Raw genomic sequence first — 21,050 nt, 5'->3', positions numbered from 1 at the left:
AATTCCATTAAATATGTTAAAATTCCAAGGGGCATACTGTATACTAAGGCAGGGCAGTTATAAACTTAAAATGTTTCAGTAGTAAAGTTGCAATCTCATTGTTGTGCTTGCAAATATATTCAAATATTAAACTGAAGAATCAGTAGTGCTTTTGAGGGCATCACACATACTTGAGATGTATCTTACTAATGCAAACAAACAATGTGAAACAAACTTTTAATATCCAACTTTTCTTTACTAATTAGGTTAAGCAATTCACTACAGAGCACTGAGAGAGGGTCGATAAGAGTAAATTAGCATGTAATCAAATCATTACAGATTGCCAGGTCTGAAATAACTGATATTATTTGCTTTTTTGTGGGAATTTATCATCCACTTCATTTGACTATGTAGGTTAATGCAAGCAAATGTTTTCAATGTTTTGTAGAGTTGCCTTGATTTTTCCCTGTGACTAGTGTATTTTATTCTAATTTGTTTCTACTTAAGGTCAATAAATAGATCACTTATTGCCTTTAAGAGAGCAGTACATGGCATTTGCCTCAGTTGCCACCACTCCTTTTTGATTTGGAAGCTTTGGTCATGAGTTGGTAACCTAGACAAAACTGCAGGAGTGTCATGTTGCCCATGCAATGCTGGCAGAGAAACAGATGTGATATCCCATCTCTTCAGCATAAGTGCAGTGCTTATTATTTTCAGTGAAACCCATTATATCCTTTTTAAAAATAAGGATCCATTGCAATTACCTTCTTTCATGGCTTATAAAATAAAAGGGAGACCTTTATAAGAAGGGCCTGTTAGCATCACTGTTACAAGCTTGGAATTCCCAGTGACTCTTCCTGGTTGCTCATAAATGCAGCCTGTGTCTTGCTTTAGTGGTAGTTGATGAACAGCCGTATTGTATGGTAGTGGGATGCAAAATAAGTGATATCTAAGTAAAGATCTATCGTATGTTTGTTTAATCTTTGCAAAGCCTGATAAGTCAACAATAAGATGAAATTTAATTCAGATAATAAGCTGTTATTTTTTTACAAAGTAAGGTGAAATATACAGGTTTGATTAGAATTATTAAGCAGAATTTGGTGAATTCTGTGCCTGTGTGATAAAGCGTGATATAAGTATGCAAAACTCATCTTCAAGAAAATTCATCTAAATCCTTTTTAAGTCTTTGAAGCCTTTAGTATCTGAGTGGAAAAGTACTCCTAAATTCCAAAATCAGAACTGGTTTTGCTCACTGCCTCCACACAACTTCCTCCCACCATGCTTCCAGTGGCTAAGAATCAGGGGCAGAGTTCAGCAGCTTATCTCTTGTATTACAACTTGCTGAACATATAAGATCACTCCTACGGTAAGGATGAGCAGTCTTTGGAATGTCAGCCATTTAATTATATCTAGGATACCGTTTCTGATGTTTTGTGCCAGGGAACCTTGTTATTTAAAGGATTAAAATGTTTCAATTTCCTGGCTTCAGCTGTCTTTTCCCAAGATTGTTTTTCAGCATTGGAGGCGCAAAGTGATTACCAACAGTCTTGGTAACCTGTCCACCCTTGTCAAACCGCATGTCAAAACCTTGGTGTGATATTTGATTCTGCCTTTAAGTTTGACAAGCAAGTTAATTCAGTAGTAAAAGCCAGTTTTTTCTAGTTTCGTACTATTGACAAAATCAAGTCGTTTCTCTCGTTCAAAGATCTCGAGAAAGTCATCCACGCCCTTATATCCTCCCGCTTGGACTACTGCAACTCCCTGTATACTGGGATTTGTCAGTTTTCCCTTTCCCACCTACAACTGGTCCAGAATGCCACAGCCAGGCTCCTGACAGGTGCCCGGAAGAGGGACCATATTACTTCTATCCTGGCCTCTCTCCACTGGCTACCAGTACGGTTTAGAATTGATTTTAAGGATCTCTTGTTTGTTTATAAAGCCCTAAATGGGCTGGCCCCCTCCTATATCGCAGACTTTCTAACCCCTTATTCTACTTCCGGGTCCCTCAGGTCAGCTGACTTGGGGCTCCTGGCTGTCCCATGGTCTAAATTTCAGTCCAGGGGTGACCGCGCCTTTGCTGTTGTAGCCCTTAGACTGTGGAACAGCATTCCCCTCCCTATCAGATCTGCCGCCTCCTTTGACTCTTTTAAGTCCAGGCTCAAAACTTACCTTTATTCACTAATGTTTGAATTTTCCTGATGTGGCTGATTATTGGCTTGTGCCTAGGCTCATGTGTTGTTTATTTTGTGCCTATAAGCTGTGTCCCTTGTTGTTTATATCTGTGTTTTCTTGTATTTGTGATTTTAGCTACCTGTTATGGTTTGTACAGCACTTTGGTCAACATGGGTTGTTTTTAAATGTGCTTTGTCAATAAATTTGACTTGACTTGACAATACCTGAATGTGGCATGTAAATCTTGTGTTTGTTTCATGTTAACCCTGAAAAATATCTTGCCATATAACAGATGCAAAATAATAGTGAGAAGGAGAACCAGCCGTTTATTTATCTAGATCCTGCCTCATAAAAACAGTTTTAATTGATCATTAGTTTGGTAATATCTTAAAGGCTGCATTTTCTTGATTTGCCTTTTTCTAGAAGTGGGCTAAAAGCTTCAGGCCAGGTTGGCGGCTGAATACCCTCACTTTCCAATGATAACCAACAACAGATAGGTCCAGCAGATGAAATTTGAACAACACAGAACATGGACTATTTACGTCTGAAGGAGCCATCTTTTGGGTAGCACAACTAAAATAACTGGAAGTAATGTTTGCACCTATTTTCTTTTGTCTACTTTTTAAAAACATGCTAACTTAAAAATAAGAGAGAGTCTGTAGATGCTGGAAATCCAAGCAACACACACAAAATGCTGGAGAACTCAGCAGGCCAGGCAGCACCCACGGGAAAAAACTACAGCTGATGTTTCAGATCTCAGTCTAAAACATCGACTGTACATTTTTTTCATAGATGCTGCCTGGCCTGTGAGTTCCTCCAGCATTTTGTGTGTGTAACTTAAAATTAGATTCATTTGATGCATATTATTACTGAAGTGTTATATTTGAATGTGCACAGTATACAAAATAAGGTAGATGAATTTGCAGCACAGTTACAGATTGCCATGTATGATTTTGTAGGCACTGAATCATGGTTGAAAGAAGATTATTTCAGGGAGCTTAATGTCCAGAGATACAAATTGTATCAAAAGAACTTGCAGAAAAGCAGAGAGGGTGGTGTTGTTAGTAAAATTGAAGTCAAATCATTAGAAAGCAGTGACATAAGATCAGAAGGTGTTGAATCATTTTGGACAGAGCTAAGGAACGGCAAGAGTAAAAAGACCCTGATGGGAGTTGTAAACAGACCCTCAAACAGTAATAAGATCTGGTCTACAAATTACAATGGTAAATAGAAAATACATGCTAAAAGGGCAATGTTACAATAGTTATGGGGGATTTCATTGTGCAGGTAGATGAGAAAAATAGGTTGGTGCAGGATTCCAGGAGGGGGAAATTTTAAGAGGCCCACGAGATGGCTTTTTAGACCAACTCATGGTTGAGCCTACGAAGGGATCAGCTATTCTGGATTGGGTGTTGTGCAATGAAGCAGAATTGATTATAGGGCTTAAGGTAAAAGAATCCTTATGGGAGAGTCGAGTCAAGTCAAGTCAAATTTATTTATAAAGCACATTTAAAAACAAACGCATGTTGACCAAAGTGCTGTACAATCCATAACAGGTAGCTAAAATCACAAATACAAGAAACACAGATATAAACAACAAGGCACACAGCTTATAGGCACAAAATAAACAACATATGAGCCTAAGCACAAAGCCAAAAAATCAGCCACATCAGGAAGATTCAAACGGTATGATCAAATTCACCCAGAAATTTGAGAAGGAGAGGCTAAAGTCAGATGTGTTAGTAGTGCAGTGGATTAAAAGAAATTACAGAGGCATGAAAGAGAAGTTGGCCAGAATTGATTGGAAGAGAACACTGGTGTGGATGACTTCAGAGCAACAGTAGCTGGAATTTCTGGAAGCAGTTCAGAAGGCGAAGAATATATACTGCAGTAAGAAGTATTCTGAAAGCAGGATGATACAACCATGGCTAACAAGAGAAGTTAAAGCTAAAGAGAGGGCATATAATAGAGCAAAAACTAGTGTGAAGTTAGAGGATTGGGAAGCTTTTAAAAACCAATAGAAGGCAACTAAAAAATTCATTAAGAAAATAAAAATGGAATATGATGGTAAGCTAGCCAGTAATAGTAAAGAGGATACTAAAGGTTTCTTCTGGTACATAAAGTGTAAAAGAGAAGTGAGAGTGGATATCAGACCGTTGAAAAATGATGCTGGAGAAGTAGTAATGGGGAACAAGGAAATGGATGAAAATAAATATTTTGCATTAATCTTCACTGTGGAAGACACTAGTGGTATGGTGGAAGTTCCAGTGGCAAGGTTCATGAAGTATGTGAAGTTACCATTACAAGGGAGAAGATTTTTGGGAAACTGGAAGGTCTGCAGGTAAATAAGTCACCTGGACCAGATAGTGTACACCCCAGAGTTCTAAAAGTGGTGGCTGAATAGATCGCAGTGGCATTAGTAATGATCTTTCAAGAATCACTAGATTTGAGAATGGTTCTGGAAGACTGTAATATTGCAAATGTCACTCCACTCTTCAAGAAGGGAGAGAGGCGGAAGAAAGGAAATTATAGGCCAGTTAGTTTACCCACAATGGTTGGGAAGATGTTAGAGTTGATTATCAAGGATGAGGTCTCAGGTAACTTGGAGGAATATGATAAAATATGCCATCGTCAAGATTCCTCAAGGGAAAATCTTGTCTGACAAATCTGTTAGAATTCTTTGAAGAAATAACAAATAGGATAGACAAAGGAGAATCGTTTGATGTTGTTGGATTTTCAGAAGACAAGGTGCCACACATGAGGCTGCTTAACAAGCTACAAGCTCATAGTATTACTGGAAAGATTTTAGCATGATTAAAGCAGTGTGATTTGCAGGAGGCAAAGAGTGGGAATAAAGGGAGCTTTTTCTGGTTGGCTGCTGGTGACTAGTGGTGGTCCACAGGAATCTGTGTTGGCACCGATTCTTTTTACATTATATGTCAGTAATTTTGATGATGGAATTTATAGCTTTGTTGTAAAGTCTGTTGATGATATGAAGATCGGTGGAGGGTCAGGTAGTTTTGAGGAAGTAGAGAGGTTACAGAAGGACTTAGACAGATTGGAAGAATAGACGAAGTGGTAGACGAAATACAGATTTTGGAAGTGTGTGGTCATGTACTTTGGTAGAAGAAATGAAGGGGTTGACTATTTTCCAAATGAAGAGAAAATACAAAAAACTGAGGCACAAAAGGACCTTGTGTCCTTGTCAGGATTCCCTGAAAGTTAATTTGCAGGTGAGTCTGTGGTGAGAATGGCAAATGCAATGTTAGCATTCATTTTAAGAGGACTAGAATATACGTAAAAGCAAGAATGTAATGTTGAAACTGTATAAAGCAGTGGTGAGGCCCTACTTGGAGTATTGTGTGCAGTTTTGGACCCCTTAGAAAGGATGTGCTGAAACTAGAGAGTGTTCAAAGGAGGTTCATGAAAATGATTCCAGGATTGAATGGCTTGTCATATGAGAAGCACTTGAAGGCTCTGGGCCTGTATTCAGTGGAATTCAGAAGAATGAGGGATGACCTAATTAAAACCTATCAAATGGGGAAAGGCCTTGATAGAGTGGATATGGAGAGGATGTTTCCTATGGTGGGAGAGTCTTAAGACCAGAGGACACAGGCTCAGAATAGACGCTGTCTTTTTAGAATGGAGATGAGGAGGAATTTCTTTAGTCAAAGAGTGATGAATCTGTGGAATTTGTTGCCACAACCAGCCATGGGGGCCAAGTCTTTATGTTTATTTAAGGCAGAGGTTGATAGATTCTTGATTGCTGGGGGCATGAAGGGATTTGGGGTGAAGAAAGGTGATTGAGGCTGAGAGGAAAAGTGGATCAGCCATGATGGAATGGCGGAGCAGACTTGATGGGCCAAATATCCAAACTTGGCTCCTATACAGTTTGGTCTTGTGGTCTGTTATGACCTTTTTCTTTAGATTATGAGAACACTCAGTCCTCTTTTATTGTCATTTAGAAATGCATACATGCATTAAGAAATGATACAATGTTTCTCCGGTGTGATATCGCAGAAAACAGGACAAACCAAAGGCTAACACTGACAAAACCACATAATTATACCATATAGTTACAGCAGTGCAAAGCAATACCATAATTTGATGAAGAACAGTCCATAGGCACAGTAAAAAAAAAAGTCTCAAAGTCCCCGAGTCCGCGATAGCGACGGCGAAAGGGAGAAACTCCCTGCCATAAACCTCCAGGCACCGTCAACTTGTCGATACCTTGGAAGCAGCCGGCCCCAGCCAACCCTGAGTCCATCCATCCGAAAACTCCGAGCTTCCGAGCAGCCTCTCCGATACAGCCTCCCGAGCGCCATCCTCTGCAGAGCGCCTTCGACCTCTCCTGGGCCACTGAAACACGCAAAGCCAAGGACTTTGAGGCCTTCAGCTCCAGAAATTCCGGTTGCCACACAGTAGCAGCGGTAGTAAAGCAGATATTTCAGAAGTTTTCCAGATGTTCCGCTATGCACTCACATCTGTCTCCATCAAATCAGAATTGTGCACGGACCCCTACTTGACAGATAACAGATAGTCATCACCGGAGAGGCCGCGCGTGCTGTCGTTGCGCCGCCATCTTCTCCTGATTATTCTGGACCTTGATATGAATGTTATGGTTTTGTGGGACAAAAACATTCTTTGTTCAGAAATGCTTCTGATGCTCAATAGCACCAGAAAGGGAGAAACTCCCTGCCATAAACCTCCAGGCACCGCTGTACACAAGTCTGACCCCACAAAATCATTCAGAGCAGGGGTCCCCAACCGGTTTAATATTGACAATATTCTTGCGGACCAGCCGACCGGGGTGGGGGTGGGTGGGGAGGGCGGGTGTGTGGGGGAGGGGTTCAGGGGTTCTTAATCATGGCCGGAAAATAAGTGATAAGTCAACTATAAGTCACTTCTAAGTAGCTAATACACTCAATTTCGTTTCTAAAAGGGTTTATCTAACGAATTTAATATTAAACACAGCGCATATTTTCCTTGCATAAATATAATGATAAGTCAATTATAACAGTTGTTCCCAGCCTCCGGGCCACGGACCGATACATTGCCGCGAAGAATGCAGTGGTGCAGCGGTGGCCGGAACGCACCCAGCACACCTTTAAGAAAAAAGCCGAAATAAACAAGCTAAATAATTAGCCTCTGATCTGGGCCGACATTTATGTGCTGGGTGGCACCTAATTAATTAGCGTGTTTATTTTGGCTTTTTTCTTAAAGATATGCTGGGTGCATTCTGGCTACCGCTGCACCGCTGCATTCTTCACGGTAATGTACCAGTCTGCGGCTCAGAGGTTGGGGACCACTGAATTATAAGTCAATAGCATCATAACACTTTAAGTAACGTTTGGATATTAAACACACAGCGCATATTTTCCTCGTATGAACATATAAAATCATTGCAACACACCAATATCGCTGAATCAGTGGGAGCCCTGGGCTTGTTTCCCTGCAACAAGACGGTCCTATCGAGGGGTGATAGGAGACAGCAATACTCGAAGGGGGTTCCTTATGTCCAGTCTATTCTGCAATTTAGTTTTCATTGCATTCATTGCAGAAAACTCTGCTTCGCAGTGATATGATGTTGGAAATGGAAGCAACATTTTCAGTGCTTTCGTGGCTATCTCAGGATATCCAGCCTTGACTTTGATCCAGAATGCCGGCAGAGATGTTATGTCAAACATACTTTTCAGCCCATCGTCATTTGCAAGCTCAAGGAGTTGATCTTTTTCCCGCGCTGACAAGGATGATTCACTGGGGACATTCACAAATGGGTCATGGACCCATTCCTTTGCACATCTTGGGTCACCGATGACCTCGCGTGCGTTCAAGTTCAACAGTGCGTGACAGCGAATGAGGAAAGGTACAGCTGACTCATATCGTTTCCTTCCGCCAAATCATATCGTTTCCTTGTGGCCCAGTAGCACATGCTTTGCGGCCCGGTCGTTGGGGACCACTGATTCAGAGAATTCCCCAACCAGAAGCCATGGACTAACCATGAGATCCACAATCTGCTGATGGTGAGGTCAGTGACATTCAGCTCTGGTGACCAAATAATATACAAGAGGTCCAGATATGATCTCCAGAAAGCTATCTTATGGGCGAAGTGGCAATTCTAATCTAAACTTGAATCACTGAAGGATGCTGGACAGCTGTGGCAGGACTTGAATGATATTAACTCTTACAAATGAAGCCAAGCAATATAGGTGACAACAAGGGTTTGCTTCCAGATGAGCTTAATGCCTTCTCTGCTTGCTTTGACTGTCAAAACATGGTGAACCTTCATGAACTTTCACTACCCCCACTGATCCCATGATTTTAGTCCATACGGCCATTGTGATTGCATCCTTCAGGAGAGTGAACCCACAGAAAGCATCTGGCCCAGGAGGGGCATCTGGCCAAATACTAAAGTCCTGTGCTGATCAACTGGCTGGAGTGTTCACTGATATCTTTATCCTCTTAGTTCAGCAGTCTGAGGTAGCCACTTGTTTCAAGCAGGATTCAATTATACCGGTGCCTAATAAGAACATGGTAACCTGCCTCAATGTCTATCATCTAGTAGCACTTATATCCACTGTGATGAAATGCTTTGAGCGGTTGGTGATGAAACTTAGCAACTCCTGCCTAAGAAGTGACCTGGATCTACTTCACTGTCATCAAAACCAAGGAGCTGATTATTGACTTCAGGAGGAGGAAACCGGAAGTTCATGAGCCAGTCCTCATAGTGGGATCCATGGTGGAGAGGATCAGCAACTTTAAATTCTTCGTTGTTACTATTTCAGAGGATATGTCATGGGCCCAGCATGTAAGTGCAATTACGAAGAAAGCATGGCAATGCTTCTTCTTCCTTAGAAGTTTGCCAAGATTTGGCATGATATCTAAAACCTTGCAAAACATCTGTAGTTGTGTGGTGGAGAGTATGACTGGTTGCATTACAGCCTGGTATGGAAACATCAATACCCTTAAATGGAAAATCCTACAAAAAATAGTGGACACAGTCCAGTCCATCAAGGGTAAAGCCCTCTCTCCCATTGAGAACGTTTGTATCTGTTGCAGCTGTTGCAAGAAAGCAGCATCCATTATGACGGACCCCTGTTGCAGCGTGGATGAAATTACCGGAGAGACAGTCACTGGTAGATACAAAGCAGCTTCTTTATTCAACACAACAAAGTACAGCAGGCATCTCGAGATACTTTCCGCAGAAAGGTCTGCTGGCTAAATGTGGGCTCGATATTTATATGCTAAACACAAAGGCAATCTCGGGATTACTGCCTGTGCCACGCGACAGTGAGAGTAGGAATGCGATGAGGTGGAGGATAAATGCGTGGCTGAGGGATTGGAGCAGGGGGCAGGGATTCAAGTTTTTGGATCATTGGGACCTCTTTTGGCGCAGGCGTGACCTGTACAAAAAGGACGAGTTACACTTGAATCCTAGGGGGACCAATATCCTGGCAGGGAGATTAGCGGGGGCTACTGAGGTGACTTTAAACTAGAATGGTTGGGGGGTGGGAATCAAATTAAAGAGGCTAGGCGTGAGGAGGTTAGTTCACAACAGAGGGATGGGAACCAGTGCAGAGAGACAGAGGGGTGTAAAGTGAGGGTAGAAGCAAAAAGTACAAAGGAGAAAAGTAAAAGTGGCAGGCCGACAAATCCAGGGCAAGCATTAAAAAGGGCCACTTTTCAACATAATTGTATAAGGGCTAAGAGAGTTGTAAAAGAGCGCCTGAAGGCTTTATGTGTCAATGCAAGGAGCATTCGTAATAAGGTGGATGAATTGAAAGTGCAGATTGTTATTAATGATTATGATATAGTTGGGATCACAGAGACATGGCTCCAGGGTGACCAGGGATGGGAGCTCAACGTTCAGGGATATTCAATATTCAGGAGGGATAGACATGAAGGAAGGGGAGGTGGGGTGGCGTTGCTGGTTAAAGAAGAGATTAACGCAATAGAAAGGAAGGACATAAGCCGGGAAGATGTGGAATCAATATGGGTAAAGCTGCGTAACACTAAGGGGTAGAAGACGCTGGTGGGAGTTGGGTACAGGCCACTTAACAGTAGTAGTGAGGTCGGAGATGGTATTAAACAGGAAATTAGAAATGTGTGCAATAAAGGAACAGCAGTTATAATGGGTGACTTCAATCTACATGTAGACTGGGTGAACCAAATTGGTAAAGGTGCTGAGGAAGAGGATTTCTTGGAATGTATGTGGGATGGTTTTTTGAACCAACATGTCGAGGAACCAACTAGAGAGCAGGCTATTCTGGACTGGGTTTTGAGCAATGAGGAAGGGTTAATTAGCGATCTTGTCGTGAGAGGCCCCTTGGGTAAGAGTGACCATAATATGGTGGAATTCTTCATTAAGATGGAGAGTGACATAGTTAATTCAGAAACAAAGGTTCTGAACTTAAAGAGGGGTAACTTTGAAGGTATGAGACGTGAATTAGCTAAGGTAGACTGGCAAATGACACTTAAAGGATTGACGATGGATATGCAATGGCAAGTATTTAAAGGTTGCATGGATGAACTGCAACAATTGTTCATCCCAGTTTGGCAAAAGAATAAATCAAGGAAGGTAGTGCACCCGTGGCTGACAAGAGAAATTAGGGATAGTATCAATTCCAAAGAAGAAGCATACAAATTAGCCAGAGAAAGTGGCTCACCTGAGGACTGGGAGAAATTCAGAGTTCAGCAGAGGAGGACAAAGGGCTTAATTAGGAAGGGGAAAAAGATTATGAGAGAAAACTGGCGGGGAACATAAAAACGGACTGTAAAAGCTTTTATAGATATGTAAAAAGGAAAAGACTGGTAAAGACAAATGTAGGTCCCCTGCAGACAGAAACAGGTGAATTGATTATGGGGAGCAAGGACATGGCAGACCAATTGAATAATTACTTTGGTTCCGTCTTCACTAAGGAGGACATATATAATCTTCCAGAAATAGTAGGGGACAGAGGGTCCAGTGAGATGGGGGAACTGAGCGAAATACATGTTAGTAGGGAAGTGGTGTTAGGTAAATTGAAGGGATTGAAGGCAGATAAATCCCCAGGGCCAGATGGTCTGCATCCTAGAGTGCTTAAGGAGGTAGCCCAAGAAATAGTGGATGCATTAGTGATAATTTTTCAAAACTCGTTAGATTCTGGACTAGTTCCTGAGGATTGGAAGGTGGCTAATGTAACTCCACTTTTTAAAAAAGGAGGGAGAGAGAAACCGGGGAATTATAGACCGGTTAGCCTAACGTCGGTGGTGGGGAAACTGCTGGAGTCAGTTATCAAAGATGTGATAACAGCACATTTGGAAAGCGGTGAAATGATCGGACAAAGTCAGCATGGATTTGTGAAAGGAAAATCATGTCTGACGATTCTCATAGAATTTTTTGAGGATGTAACTAGTAGAGTGGATAGGGGAGAACCAGTGGATGTGGTATATTTGGATTTTCAAAAGGCTTTTGACAAGGTCCCACACAGGAGATTAGTGTGCAAACTTAAAGCACACGGTATTGGGGGTAAGGTATTGGTGTGGGTGGAGAATTGGTTAGCAGACAGGAAGCAAAGAATGGGAATAAACGGGACCTTTTCAGAATGACAGGCGGTGACTAGTGGGGTACCGCAAGGCTCAGTGCTGGGACCCCAGTTGTTTACAATATATATTAATGACTTGGATGAGGGAATTAAATGCAGCATCTCCAAGTTTGCGGATGACACGAAACTGGGTGGCAGTGTTAGCTGTGAGGAGGATGCTAAGAGGATGCAGGGTGACTTGGATAGGTTGGGTGAGTGGGCAAATTCATGGCAGATGCAATTTAATGTGGATAAATGTGAAGTTATTCACTTTGGTGGCAAAAATAGGAAAACAGATTATTATCTGAATGGTGGCCGATTAGGAAAAGGGGAGGTGCAACGAGACCTGGGTGTCATTATACACCAGTCATTGAAAGTGGGCATGCAGGTACAGCAGGCGGTGAAAAAGGCGAATGGTATGCTGGCATTTACAGCGAGAGGGTTCGAGTACAGGAGCAGGGAGGTACTACTGCAGTTGTACAAGGCCTTGGTGAGACCACACCTGGAGTATTGTGTGCAGTTTTGGTCCCCTAATCTGAGGAAAGACATCCTTGCCATAGAGCGAGTACAAAGAAGGTTCACCAGATTGATTCCTGGGATGGCAGGATTTTCATATGAAGAAAGACTGGATGAACTGGGCTTGTACTCGTTGGAATTTAGAAGATTGAGGGGGGATCTGATTGAAACGTATAAGATCATAAAGGGATTGGACAGGCTAGATGCAGGAAGATTGTTCCCGATGTTGGGGAAGTCCAAAACGAGGGGCCACAGTTTGAGGATAGAGGGGAAGCCTTTTAGGACCGAGATTAGGAAAAACTTCTTCACACAGAGAGTGGTGAATCTGTGGAATTCTCTGCCACAGGAAACAGTTGAGGCCAGTTCATTGGCTATATTTAAGAGGGAGTTAGATATGGCCCTTGTGGCTACGGGAGTCAGGGGGTATGGAGGGAAGGCTGGGGCGGGGTTCTGAGTTGGATGATCAGCCATGATCATAATAAATGGCGGTGCAGGCTCGAAGGGCCGAATGGCCTACTCCTGCACCTATTTTCTATGTTTCTATGTTTCTAATCGCTACTTAAAAGTTATAGACAATACTTAGACAATGCTTCCTTTTGAAGCTATATACAAACATCAAACCTTCGGATTTCATCCTTTCCTTCTGACGCCAACATGTCTGGGTTGGTATCCATAGTCTTTAGGAATGTAAGTTAAGTCTATGATACTTCTATTTGGCATTTCCCGTGCTAACGTAGAAGACAATTAATATTTATAATGTATAGGTGATACTGCCTTCGAAACTACAGCATCAGGTCAAACTACCAGAAGTATCTGGTATTCACACCTTTTAGAAGGAAGCCCATTGTGGTGGACTCAATCCACAGTCCTTTGTCAAACAGTTAAAATAGAAGTCTGGTGGCCAAAGTCATTTAAGTGTTAACAAATCATCTACCCAAAAAGAAATCCACTCTAACAACCCCCACTACCCAGGACATGCTTCCTTCTCACTGCTGCCATCAGGAAGAAAGTACAGGAGCCTCTGAACCTACAACATCAAGTTCAAGAACAGTTATTACCCCTCAACCATCAGACTCTTGAACTAGTGGAGATAACTTCACTCAACTTTGCTCGCTCTATCACTGAACTGTTCCCAAATCCTACAGATTCACTTTCAAGAACTCATCATCTCATTTTCTTGATATTTATTACTTACTTACTTACTTATTATTATTGTAGGGACTCCTTAATTTTATTAAGCAGAATTCACCCAGACTGTTGAGAGTTAATTTCTCTATGTATGTTATGTGTTACATTGTACGTTATTACGTTTTGGGGGGGCTGACTTTTTCTGCGCCAACAGCCTTCTTGTTGACATCCAGAACCGGCGTCTCGTCAACACAGAGATTTTCTACTCCCTTTCCGGCACACTCAGCACCACCGTCACTTAAAAACTTGTCCAGCGCCCTTTCCACCTGCGACTTCCTCCGCCTCTTCGCTGAGTTCCCGAACCTGACCAAACTCACCTGTTCCTCCTCCACCGCTAAACACAGGGTGGAGCACCACTTCCTCGCCACTGGCTCGCCTGATCATGCCTGCGTCAGGTGCCTTGACCCAGAGAAGCTAGCCATTGCCAAGGCTGAGTTTCATGGCATGGAGCGCCTGGGCATCGTCAGGCGGTCCATCAGTCCATGGGCTTCCCCTCTCCACATTGTGGGAAAGCTGGGGTGAGGGAGGTGTGGCAGGCAGCATCCATGTGGCGATTACCGCTGCCTCAACGACTCCACGACCCCTGATCCTGGACATCCAGGATTCCTCTGCCCACCTGGTAGGGAAAATTATTTTCTCCAAGGTAGCCCTCTTTTGCAGTTATCACCAGGTCCCTGTCCATCCAAGTGAAATTCCTAAACCCGCTGTTATTACACCGTTGGATTTGTTTGAGTTCCTTCGATTGTCATTCGGATTGTAGAATGCGGCCCAGACCTTCCAGTGCCTCTTGGACAGTGGGATTTACCATTCCTGTTTGTTTACCTAGATGACATTTTGGTCACCAGCTCTTCTAGGGACGAACATCTCTTATACTTGAGAACCCTTTTTGAACGCCTTAGTCAGTACGGTCTTATCGTCAACCCAACAAAGTGCCAGTTTGGACTTCCTCGAACACTGCCTCAATGCAGCAGGGGCAGTTCCCCTGCCAGTGGAGTTTTTGGGCATGGTGAACTTCTTTCACAGTTTTGTCCCCAAAGTGGCTCAGCTCATATGTCCACTCTACAAGGCCCTTAAAGACAAATTAGCCAAGCACGTCATGGACTGGATGGAGGAAAGGTCCAAGGCATTCTCGGACACTAAGCAGGCATGGTCTAATGCAAATGCTGCTGGCGCACCCCTCCCACCCTCTCACCATGGACGTGTCAGATTACGTGGTCAATGTGGTGCATCAGCAGTTGGTCAATGGCGCTTGGCAGCCTCTTGCCCTTTTTATCTAACAACTTCGCCTCTACGAGTGCAAGTACAGGACGTTCGACTGAGCTTTTCAGCCTGTACTTGGCAGTGCGGCATTTTTGTTTTCTTTTAGAGGGCAGTCCATTTACAGCTTTTGTGAATCATAAACCTCTAGCATTTGCCATGGCTAAGGTCTCTGAACCTTGGTCTGCTCGACAGCAGCATCACCTTTCTTTTATTTCAGAACTTACCACAGACATCCAGCACATTGTTGGGAAGTGTAACCTCGAGGCTAGCTACTTTCCTGGCCTTTCACTGGTGCTGTCCATTTGGTCGTGGACTATGCTCAGTTGACGGAAGCCTAGGTTTCGGACCCAAATGATTAGATGCTGCATTTGGCAGACAGAGGGTTGAAATTATTGGGCGTTGCTTTTGGTGACTGCAGCTTTTCACTACTGTGTGATGCGTCAACGGGGCAACCCAGGCTGGTTGTACCAGCGAACTGGCAGCAGCATGTTTTCAATATGGTCCACGGGCTTTCTCACCTGGGCTGGAAAGTATCACAGAAACTGCTGACAGAAACATTTGTTTGGCACGGGCTTAAGAAAGATGTCAGGGACTAGGCTAGTGCTTGTTTAGTCGTGTCAACACACGAAGGTGCATCGACATGCCATGGCTCCTTTGCTTCCTTTCGTGGTCCCTGAGCAGTGTTATGACCACATGAACGTGGATTTGGTTGGCTATTGACCCAGTCCCGTGGGTTTACTCACCTCCTCACCATCGTTGATAGGACCACATGTTGGCAAGAGACAGTGCTGCTGTTATCCATTTCAGCCGTGGTAGTGGTGCGAGCGTTCCCTAGCTTCTGGATCACTCGGTTTGGCGTCCCATCGCATACATCTTGAGACCGAGGGATGCAGTTTACGTCTGAGCTTTGGTGTGTGGTTCCCTGTGATCTGGGGGTCAAACCACTGGACCATGGCCTATCACCTTCAGGCCAACTACCTGTGCGACCGGCTCCACTGTTCAATGAAAGCTTCAGTGACTGTTGTTGGGTTGACAGACTACCGTGGGTCATGTTGGGCCTGAGTATGGTCCCTAAGGTGGACGTTCAATTCTCTTCTGCGGAGCTCGAGTTCTGGCAACCCCTGCGAGTGCCAGGAGAGTTTCTCCCTACATCCATGGTCCCATGATCTGCAGCGCAACATTGGGCTCCCCTGCAGCCGCCATATGATGACCCGTTCCATGTGTTGGAAGTGGGAGATAAGTTTTTTACGCTGGACTTTAGAGGTATCCCAGACAGTGTTTCTGTAGATCGTCTCAAGCTGCCCATTTGGACCTGGATTCTCCAGTGGAAGTGGCACAGCCTCCGTGGAAGGGCTGACCTCCCACCTCTAGACCTTCTGACATTGACTGTTATTCTTCCCCGGCACCCCATCTCTGAAGGCAGGAGTAGGTTCGGCCGAGTTTTGCAAGCCCCTACTTGTCTGACTTTGTCTGCTAGGGTGAACTCTGGGGGCAGCTTGTGTCGGGACTCCTTCATTTCATTATGCAGAATTCACTGAGACTGTTAAGGGTTCGCCATGTATGTTATGTGTTACGTTATATGTTACTATGTTTTGGGGGGGCAAGGTTTTTTCTTATGTATGACATCGCCATTTGTTAGCATGGGAATAAAGTGTATGTTAGAAGTAATTACACTCGTGTTGTTTTTGTCAACACTCCTACATTATCATTATTTTCTTTTGTGTTTGCACAATTCGTATTTTTTTGATTGTTGTTTGTCCTCTTGGATGTGGTCTTTTATTGATTCTATTATGTTTCTAGGATTTACTGAGTAGGCCCATGTAACATGGAAGCAGGTTCACTTCATGGGTTTGGTGAGTGAGATAGAAAACACTGATTATGGATATGCATAGTAATCGTTTATTTACAAACAGACATTCGATCAAACATCTAAGTCCCTGAGTTACATAAACTACAAAACAAAATATTTCACTAACAGTTACTTAGCTAAGAAGGCACGTGAACTCCCCAAAGTTTGGAGCTAGTTCTTCAGCACCGGTCGCAACCTCGATGTGAAGCATGCCCTGGAAACTAAAGGAAAGAGACCAAGCCTCCCGCATGTGCTATTCTTATACCCCTGAGGTGCCTGAAACCGGATACTGGTGCAGTGGCACACAAGGTAACCAATGGGAAAGAGCTGCTGCATACTTCCAATGGGCCAATCAATGACTGGCAGGTGGAAGCTGCTTTGCAACGACAAGTAAACTAACACCCACATAACAGCCCACAAGCAAACTAATCTCAAGGTTGTACATAGTGACAAATATATACTTTGATAATAAATTTACTGTGTTCTTTGTACCTGTTTGGTGTGAAGTCCAGTGAACATATACAGTATTGTCCTTGTTGACCCTGAAGTGGGGGAGGTAAAGCAGAAAGTGTACAGATGGATGTAGAATATAGATTTGTTCTCCCTAGCAATATTCTTTCTGCCAAATAATCTCTATCCCTCATTATCTGAATTTTCCCAGGAAGGACATCAGTTAGAACCCCCATTTTTGTAAAATTTTCTTTTATGAGATTGTTCATTTAAGAGAAAGGAGAGCAAAATTGGGAAAAACAAACAAAACCACAAGCAATAGATTTGAATATGACTGAATTTTGGTTACAGAGTCATGCAGCACAGAACTAGGCTCTTCAGATAGCCAAGCCTGACACCCCTGTAACACTAATCCTACACTGAATTGATATTTATTTCCTCCACATTCCAGTCAACTCCTGCCCAGATTCTACCATACATCATATTCTATGGGTAGTTTACCATGGCAAATTAAACTAATAACCAGGGTATCTTTGAAATCTACAGTAAAACCAAAACACCCAGATGAAACGCATCCACTCTCAAGAATAGGTAATCACCATTCAGACAGCACTAGAAGCCAAGATTAAACCCAAGATTACTGAAGCCATGAGGAAGCCACTCTACCTGCTCTACCACATGTTATGGACGTGTGAAACTGGCCTGATCACAGTTGCTTACTGAGGGAGGGATTATTTTTCTAACTGAATACTTTCTTCCCTCCCCTATTTATTTATATAGTCATTTCTTTCTTTGTTAATTATATATACAACTCAGGCAAGGAGCACGAAGTGGGGATCAACAGCTGAATTTTTGACTGCTGGCAGATTTGTGCACATGTATGCATATAAGCATATATACTATTTAAATGGAAAGTAACTTTTTGACATTAGGACTCTGTCTCTTTTGTATCTCTTCTTTCATCTACTCTCCTCTGCAAAATGATTTGATCTTAACTTTGTATAAATGTGAGAAACAAGTTACATTTGCAGTGCTTTTCCTTGAGGCAGAATGAAATCCAGATACAGGCGATCCCTACGACACAGGGAGGAGTGGGGTGGTTTGCGGAAAACGGTCCGTATTGCGGTTTGTCAACTTTGTCAATTGTGCATGTGTCAAGAATTATGAGTTGAAACATTTATTTAGTTTCTGCATGTAAATTTTGAATATGCAAATTTTTATTCCATATCCCAGAATTTTTTGGATGTATTTGTGATTTCCATAAAAGCTAATTTTCATTCCACAGACTGGCATGATGAAGAAGATACTTATAAAATATTTTTTAAATTGTTGCAAGGTTTTTGTTACTAATTTTCTTTATTTCATCTTTTAATTTTATTTTGCAGCTTTGGCTTTACCAATAAAACTGGGAATAAAAACCACTTGCCAATAGGAGTGTATGGAAATGGGTTTAAGTCTGGCTCCATGAGGCTAGGGAAGGATGCTATGGTCTTCACCAAGAATGGAGGAGCTTTAAGTGTGGGCCTCTTATCGCAGACGTACCTGGAGCAGATTAATGCACAAGCTATAATCATCCCCATTGTGCCTTTCAACCAACACAATAATATCCTTTTACATAATGGAATTTGTGTTAGAATTATTTTATTTTGATAGACTTCTTTGAAAAGCAAATTCCATAGAATTTTGTCTATATAAGGCGTATTTTTACATTGCTTTTTAACTGCATCCTCCATTTAAAATGTATGTTCCTTTACATTTTGTTTGTGTTAAGTCTTTAGTAAGTAGAATCAGTTTCTGAAATATTCTGTATTTATTAAAAAGCAAATGGATCATTTATTGTAAAGGCAAGTCACAGTTTTGAAAATTTTTAGTGAATTCTTGAAATTTGGGTGATATTACTGGTTTCGTTATTGTGAAGAGTGGAATGGTCCTCCCATCATAAGGGATAATAATTGGAGGTAGTAGGGCAACAGATAAAGATTGACGGGTAAGCAGGAGAAACAGAGGGACAGATGTAGGGAGCTGGTTGGTGCAAACAGGATATTGAAGGAAGGATATTGAATAGCACTTAGCCGCAATGTATTTCTATCTTTTTTAGAAAAAGTGATGTGTAAGGTTTGTAATTAACTGTCTTTTCACCTTTCCAATGTGCTTTGCTGTTACAATGCCTTGTTTAGCCACTGTAGTACTCTCTTATGGTCTTGTATTAGAGGACTCTGCCATTAGCACACATCCTGCTCATGCCTAAATTGATATCTGGGGTAAAGTTAATGAGCTTAGCTTGAAAAAACAATAAATAGAACAGTTAAAATTTTAGAAATAACTGGTCTTTTTTGACCTTCACAAAAACAGGTTTTCAAGTCTGTCCCAGTATCCTATGATTGAGCCAAAATCCTGATTTCACACTCAGTCAAGTGTAGCTGTGCACGCAGCCTCTAATTGTTGGTCACCTCATGCATGAATGTACAGTAATTAAAGGGAAATGGTCAAACAGAATACTGAAACACTTCAAGTTTTTGTAAAAAAAATTAACAGATTAGGGATTGAGTTTCCTGAAATCAAAATGATTTGATTGGAATTTTCAAGAAATTGAGAAGAGCTGGTAAGGTACATAAAGAGCAACTATGCTTAGAAGCTTATCTAGGCCATTTTCTGCATGTGAATTATAGTGATTGCAAACTCAAAAGTTGCTCCTAAAAGCTCTTGTTAAAAAATAATACAATGTGTTCATCAGTTCTAAAACAGTTGTTACCAAATTCCTGAGTTTAATACTATGCTGCTTCAGGAACATTGGAGAGTAGAGGTCAAGTTTCCCTTGTTTGCCGTATGAGTGCTAGGAAATGGTTATTACAAGGACATACTATAATACAGCTTTTGGTGAAAATTGGCAAAAATGCATAGTTGCCACAATGATGGAAGAAGGAAAGGTGTATGGTGAAGTCCTCTCATGGGGTTAGAGGAACTTCCATGAGATTTTAAAGAGGGAATAGCTTCCTTGTGCAAAGGGTTCACCTGGCAGGAATTTACTAGGATAGGGTCATTACAACACAAAGTCCTCTGTGAATACCTATACAGTTCATGGACCCTACAGCTAAATGTCACTTCCAATACATGAATACGAAAGACACATTAGCCAATTAGAAGATACTTCACTTTGTCATTGAGGTACTCTTGCATTCTCCAATGCAGCGGTAACCATCAGTTCGATAATGTGGCCTATCTCACTAGGTGGAGTCTGCAAAAATCCTAAGCAAGGTTTCTAAGAGTGAGGGTGACTCTGACTGTAATATTGGATGTAATAGATGTGCATGTGTTTGGTTGCTGTATTGTGTTTGGAAGATTAATGGCACTTTTAATTAGGAGTGTCTTTAAGTTTTGAAGCAGGAATTGTGTGAAAACATATTTTTCATGTTATTTTTCTGATGCACATTGTTCTCCTGGAACAATGATTTGGAATTTTTTTGATTGAACCAAATCTTATATGCCCAAGCCAGCTGTGTTGTGTCTTTGTCCATGGTCTCTTTGTGGGTATTCTTACCAGATCCATACATGGAGGACATGTCTTACTGACCTGAAGTATTTGCACTTCCAGCTGCATGACCATAGTAATAACACACTGAGGAAGTCCAACCTTAAATTCTCCTTGAAAGCTTTGACAGCAAATTCCACATTTTGATGGTTGTAAAAGTTTTGAATCCATTTTAATAAGTTTTAATTGTCTTTGAAATTCAGCTTCCCCTTTGCTTTATACCTGCAATCCAGACAAATAACCTCTTCCTTAATGTCAACAAGACAAAGGAGATGGCTATCGACTTCAGGAGAACTCGCACCCTTGCACTTCTCTTTATATCAGTGGCACAGCAGTGGAAATTGAGCACTGCACATCCTCCCATGTCTCAGAACACATCCTACACAATTAAGAAAGCTCACTGACACATCTACTTTTTGAGAAGGCTGGAAGAGAGCTGGACTATGCACATCAATACTCACGAGCTTCTACAGATGTGCGGTAGAGAGTATCCTAACAGATAGCATCACTGCATGCTATGGAAATTACGCTGCAGAGGACAGGA

At 42.2% G+C, this 21,050-nt stretch overlaps 1 protein-coding gene across 1 annotated transcript in view; it reads left to right on the top strand.

The window, feature by feature from the left end:
• The window catches only part of zgc:152774 (uncharacterized protein LOC553526 homolog), a 152,191-nt gene that overhangs the window by 25,493 nt on the left and 105,648 nt on the right, over window positions 1–21,050 (top strand). The window contains exon 4 of the mRNA XM_063060796.1: window positions 18,363–18,581. Within this exon, the coding sequence (XP_062916866.1) occupies window positions 18,363–18,581 (219 nt within the window). The remainder of the gene's footprint in view (window positions 1–18,362; window positions 18,582–21,050) is intronic.

Source organism: Mobula hypostoma, chromosome 10 (genome assembly GCF_963921235.1).
Source record: "Mobula hypostoma chromosome 10, sMobHyp1.1, whole genome shotgun sequence".
In the NCBI taxonomy this organism is placed as follows: domain Eukaryota; kingdom Metazoa; phylum Chordata; class Chondrichthyes; order Myliobatiformes; family Myliobatidae; genus Mobula; species Mobula hypostoma.
The sequence above is the reverse complement of the archived record's forward strand: the minus strand, read 5'-3'. Positions and strand labels throughout refer to the sequence as shown.